The sequence below is a fragment of the Cenococcum geophilum genome (assembly GCF_001692895.1).
Source record: "Cenococcum geophilum 1.58 unplaced genomic scaffold K441scaffold_10, whole genome shotgun sequence".
NCBI classification, from domain to species: domain Eukaryota; kingdom Fungi; phylum Ascomycota; class Dothideomycetes; order Gloniales; family Gloniaceae; genus Cenococcum; species Cenococcum geophilum.
In genome coordinates, this window is record NW_027137568.1 from 1,181,395 (window position 1) to 1,187,394 (window position 6,000).

A 6,000-nucleotide genomic window follows, 5' to 3' on the forward strand; every position below is an offset into this window, starting at 1 on the left:
TAGTTTAGGTCTAAGAAATTAAAGTTTAATAATATAATTAAAGGGAAGGAGAAAGGCCTAGTTTTTCTACTATAGTAAGTTTTCTAGTAAGGCATTGGCTGTTTTAAAGGCCAACCGTTTTAGTAGCCTACCTAGGGTAGAAAAGACATTAATAGCTAAAGCACTTACCGAATCTTAGAGGAGACCCCTCTATATAGTTTATTCCCCTTTATAAGTATATTTATATACTAGTTTAACTATAAAAAGGCTTATATGGGAGACCTTAATATAGATCCAGCCTATTTGGAACAAAACCTAGCTCTAATAGTTAAAAACGTTCACCGTTGGAGCGCTGTCCTTCTTTTAGACGAGGCTGATATCTTTCTTATAGAAAGAACTTTAAATAATATCCGACGTAATAGCCTAGTATCCGTCTTCCTACGATAGATAGAGTATTTTTAAAGCATTATATTTCTTATAACAAATAGGATTACTATATTTAATGTAGCTATATAGAGCAAAATATATCTTATACTTAGATATAACGAGCTAAAGGGACCAGTAAGAGAGTAAGTATAGAAGACCTTCCTAAAGCAAGCCGATGCTGCTGCTAATATCTCTAAAAAAGATATAGAGCGGCTTTTAGACTATTAATTAAATGGAAAATAGGCAAGGTAATGTTTGAGAGAGAGTTTTAAGGTTAGTGCTAATATACTATATTAGATTAAGAACACTATATAAATTGGTTACAGCTTAGCTAAAAGTAAGGGGGAGAAACTTACATATAAGCATTTAGGCAAGGCTCTTACGTTAAATCAAGATTTTGAAAGTGACTTTAAAGGTGCTGGATTAGTTAAAGGTATAGGGCATTAGTTCCCGTAAGGGAGTGGAAGATATAAGGCGATAAAGAAAGCGGGTATTAATCCCTATAAAGAACCGTAAGCTATAAGAGATTAGTTTCCGTAGGGGAGTAGAAGAAATCGCTATTAGTTTCTATATAGGAATAAAAGCTATACGGGAGTAAAAGTTATAGGGTATGGTTCTTACAGGGTAGTAGAAGATATGGTTACTGTATATAGGAACGGAATTTATAGGGATTTATTCCGTAGGGGAGTAGAAGATATAGCTTAGAGTGCCTAGAGGAACGTTAGTTTTAAAAGGAGTTTAGTACCGCCCGAGAAAAAATTGGGTTAGGCTTGTCTTGCCCTCTTATTAGTCAAATCTTTTCGCCCTCGTTAGTTATATCTTCTCGCCCTCGTTAGTTAAATCTTCTCGCCCTTTTATTTGTTAAATTTTCTCGCCCCCTTATACGTTAAATCTTCTTCGCTCTTATTTGTCAAATCTTCTTACACTCTTATTTGTTAAATCTTCTCACGCTCTTATTTATTAAATCTTCTCGCCCTCTTATTTGTTAAATCTTCTCGCCCCCTTATTAGTTAGCTTTTTACCTCTTTAGGCTAATTAACGTATTCTCTTTGGAATTTCTTTACGCCGCTAGTGTAGTTAGTTAGGAGATATAGGTAGGAGAGGGGATCCTTAAGTGTATTCGCTCATTAAGATCGGCTTATTATTCGCTTAGGTGTAGCTTTGACCGCGCTAATGTCTAAGAAACGCCATAAAAACAAGGGTATAGCCAGGTTGGGTCAGCCGCCCTCCCTACTAGCGTAGGCGAAGTATAAGAATCTTACTCGCGACGCAGGGCCGCGGGGATATATTACGCCGCAGGTTTAATTTACACAATGCTAAACAAAAATAACACGGCGAATATATAATGCGAACTCTTTAAGTACGCTTTACGAGAATCGGATAAAGCGACTTATCTATATAGGGCATTATCTTATATATAGGGCGGTTTAAACAAGCATTAGTCTATTTTTATTAACAAATAATACTTAGCCGTTACGCTAAACCTTTACGCCGCGCTATTATGTCTTTAAGATCGCGATATTCCACGAATTATTTGGGTAGATACTATTTGCATTAACTAAGAAGATAAATAAGAGAAAGAACACTAGATTTAGTTTATGGCGAAGATCTATAGTAAAGCAAGCCATGTAATTATTTAGCTTAGAGAGAGGGCAGATAATAGTAATATAGCGCTTAAAGTAATACGCGCTGTAAGTAAGCCTACGAATACTTTAAATAAAGAAATAATCTAGTAAGCAATTCTCCAACTACTTTAACGACCGTAGTTTCAGCGCATTTGGGTAAGGTAGTAGACGTTTAACAATATCCATAGGAATTACTAAAAGGTCCATCTAGGTACTGCAAGAAGTGGCCGCAGCTCGGTATATCCTAATCTTATATAGTCCCACAGAGATTAATAGATACGCATTCTGCTTAGGTTTAGAATTGTTAAAAGGTCCTCCTATCTTCGCCCCTAATAGCGGAGTTTAACGTTTCTTTTCTTTCTAGTTAACGTTAACCTTACCTATTTCTAAGTAGCAGCTTAACCATAGCCTTACACCCTTTTTCCTTCGCTTAAGACAGTAGCGTCTAGGTATAGTTTTAAAAGAAGGGATCTACTAAGGGGTAGATTTGCTTACAACCTATATTAACTAAAGATGTTAGGGTTAGCTATTAAATTAAGGGAGAAATATACTAAGCTTAGGGGGGGGGGTTTATTTATACGCTATACTAACTAGAGACACTAGGGTTAGCTATTAACTTAATAGTAGAATATACTAAGCTTAGGGTGGGTTTACTTATATACTATACTAACTAGAGACTCTAGAGTTAGCTATTGACTTAATAGAGAAATATACTAAGCTTAGGGTAGGTTTACTTATATCTTATACTAATTAGAGATACTAGGGTTAGCTATTAACTTAACGGAGAATATACTAAGCTTAGGGCGGGTTTATTTACATCCTATACCAACTAAAGACGCTAGGGTTAGCTATTAACTTAACAGAGGTATATACTAAGCTTAAGGCGGGTTTACTTACATATTATACCAACTAGAGACGCTAGGGTTAGCTATTAACTTAACAGAGGAATATACCAAGCTTAGGGTGGGTTTACTTATACACTATACTAACTAAAGACGCTAGGGTTAGCTATTAACTTAATAAAGGAATATACTAAGCCTAGGGCGGATTTACTTATATCCTATACTAACTAGAGATATTAGGGTTAGCTATTAACTTAATAGAGGAATATACTAAGCTTAGGGTAGGTTTACTTGCAATAATAGTATACTTATAGTTAACCTTTACTCTAGCTTTTAGTAGTAGCTTAACTATAGCCTTATACCCTCCCTCCGTTACCTATAATAGCGGAGTCTAACCGTTTTTATCCTTTGCGTTAATATCAACCTTTCCGTTCTTAGTGGCCTATAAAAGCGGCGTCTAACCATTATTATCTTTTACATTAGGGTTAACTCTGTCTATCTTAAGTAGTAGCCTAACAACTTCCTTATAGCCCTTCTTCGCAGCAGAGAATAGTAGCTCCTTACTAATATTATCCTCTAAATTAACCTAGGTACCTCTCTTAACTAGTAGCTTAATTAACTCCTTATGTCCGTTATAAACGGCATAAGATAATAGCGTTCCTCCAATTTTATCCTTCATCTACCCCGGCCCTTACCCTAATTAGTAGCTTAACAACGGCCAAATTCCCATTCTAAACAGCATATAATAATGGCGTTCGACTATATCTGTCCACTAAATTAACTTTAGCTCTCTTCCTAAATAGTAGCCTAAAGCCCTTTAAACCGATACTAGTGCCTTTAATTAATAGCTTAACTACAACGTTAAAGCCGTTTTTTGTAGCCTAAGATAACGCCGACCGTTGATATATATTATCCCAAGAATTTAGGTTAATGCTATCTATTTTAAGCAGTTACTTTACTGCTGTTTTTAGTCCAAAATAGAATACAATTATAAGGGTAGTAAACCCTTGGGGAAAATTTATACTTATACTTATCTAATAGATTCTAAACCAAGTTAGGTAACGCCTTAAACTTATATTACAGATTCTTAGTATTAATTGTATTATTGCGTCTTATATCCTAATTTCTAATTCCCGGAGGTAAGCGGCCTAATGCCTTATAGAGTAGTCAAGGAAGATATAATCCTCAATATATTAGGATAGTGGTTTGTTTTCGTTAAAAGGATACATCTTAAATTCTATAAGAAGTAGGTGCTATATACAGATCTCGGTAAGAATATAATGAGATTCTTACGGCCGTAGTAAGTGTTTCCATTTAAGATCTGTGTAAGAATTTACCATATTATTCTAAACCAAGAATTCCTTCGCGGTTTAATAAAGTAGGTAGATCCTCAAGCCGATAATCGTTATAAAGAGGCCGCAGATGTCTTATATATTCTTACAAAAACAGTCTTTGGGTATAAGATCGAGCCCATTATAGGACCGATAATTTTCTTAAAGAACTAACGCTAAGGTTATCTCTGTTAGGGTTAAGGGCCGTACTGCTACCACAACGATATATTACGGACGCTTTAAGTACAATATTACGACTACTTAGGGAAGAGTTAAAAGAAGCTAGTTAGTTAATATAAGCACGGTCCAGGATGGAACCCATAGAACTATATAACAAGGAATAGTAAGTAAGTTACATAATGGTTAAATATGTTAGCTATGTTAAACGCGAAGAACGTCACGTCTAATATAGATAAGACGTACATTACGTATAAGGAGAATTTCTTAAGAGTACGGTTGTGTATTTAAGGACCCTTAGTCCCTACCTAGATAGTTCTTTCCTTATAGCGATTCTTAGAATACAATTAGAGTTAATCTATTAGGTAACTACTCTACCAATTATTATTACATTATTAACTTAATTTACTTTACCTATATACCTAGCCCAATAATAAGCCTACCGTAGTTCCTACTATAAGGTTCCGTTATATAATTACTACCTAGTTATAGTAATAAATATAAAAGTCGAATAACATGCCACTAAAAGCAGCCACTATAACGCCATTAACGGCGGCAACTACTTTAAGGTTAGGGGGTAACACTAGTATAGCGGATACTAACTCGCAACAACCTATAACAGTAGGATAATTATAAGAAATAGTGGATTAATTAATAGAAAATAATATAACACTTAAAAATAGACTTAATAAAATTAGAGCAGTAAAGGTTAAGTTACTATTAATTAAATAATTTTTAGGAGAGAGATTAAAGCTTAAAGGATTTCTAACGTAGATGCATTTTAAAGTTATATAAGAAGGGGCTAAGTTAGCTATAATAATAGATTAGATAGCCTACGCAGGACTATTCCTAACGGGTTAAGCACTTAAATAGTTTAAACCCTACTTAATAGAGATATAGACTAACGGAATAACTACTACCAATTAAGAGGTATGGTTTATGTTTTTTAGCTAGGTAGGATTTGTGGAATAATTAATATAGATATTTAGGGACCTAGAAGCAACAACTATAGTAGAAAAAAAGCTTTAGGACCTAATACAGCGAACTTTAGCAATTAAGTATACGACGTAGTTTTAAACACTTATAATATAGGTTAAATAGAATAATAAGGCGCTTATAATATAGTACAAACAGGGACTTAAGGCTAAAGTCTAGGATATAATTATTCTAATAGAAAATGCGGATACCTTAAGGGAATTAATAAATTAAGCGATTAAGATTAATAATAGGATCTTTTAAAGGGAACAGGCTAAGAAAGGCTAGAATAGAGTTCTATAGTTATATAAGACGTAGAGTATATAACAACTAAAGCTAAATTAAAAACTATAGTATAGCGCAGAGCTAATAGACCTAAGTAGTACTAAAAAAGCCTATAAGAGATAAAGTAAGAAACTATAAAAACCTAGAGGTTAAGGATTTAGTAATTATAGGACTAGGGAGCAAAGGCTAAACTAGGGATCTTATTAGTAGAAGATATTTAGGCGGACTCTATAATAAAGTTAATAGTTTAAAGATAGAGTTTATATAAATTGCAGGAAATAAGGTTATTTCGTAAGGGATTATAAAGATAGTTAGAGTTACTATATAATAAAGGGAACTAAACTAATAGTATATAATATA

General features: G+C 34.0%; 2 protein-coding genes across 2 annotated transcripts; both read left to right on the forward strand.

Moving 5' to 3' along the window:
* Window positions 1-252: 252 nt before the first annotated feature.
* Window positions 253-426, forward strand: K441DRAFT_548083 (uncharacterized protein; the record flags this gene model as incomplete). Its single annotated transcript, XM_067642944.1, has 1 exon — window positions 253-426. One exon carries the CDS (start codon window positions 253-255, stop codon window positions 424-426), a length of 174 nt encoding a protein of 57 aa, XP_067506754.1.
* Window positions 427-2,171: 1,745 nt separating this feature from the next.
* K441DRAFT_549013 (uncharacterized protein) lies at window positions 2,172-2,376 on the forward strand (the record flags this gene model as incomplete). Its single annotated transcript, XM_067642984.1, has 2 exons — window positions 2,172-2,186; window positions 2,242-2,376. Coding segments are annotated over 2 exons (150 nt in total), but the record flags the coding sequence as incomplete, so codon positions are not given.
* Between the last annotated feature and the right edge of the window lie 3,624 nt (window positions 2,377-6,000).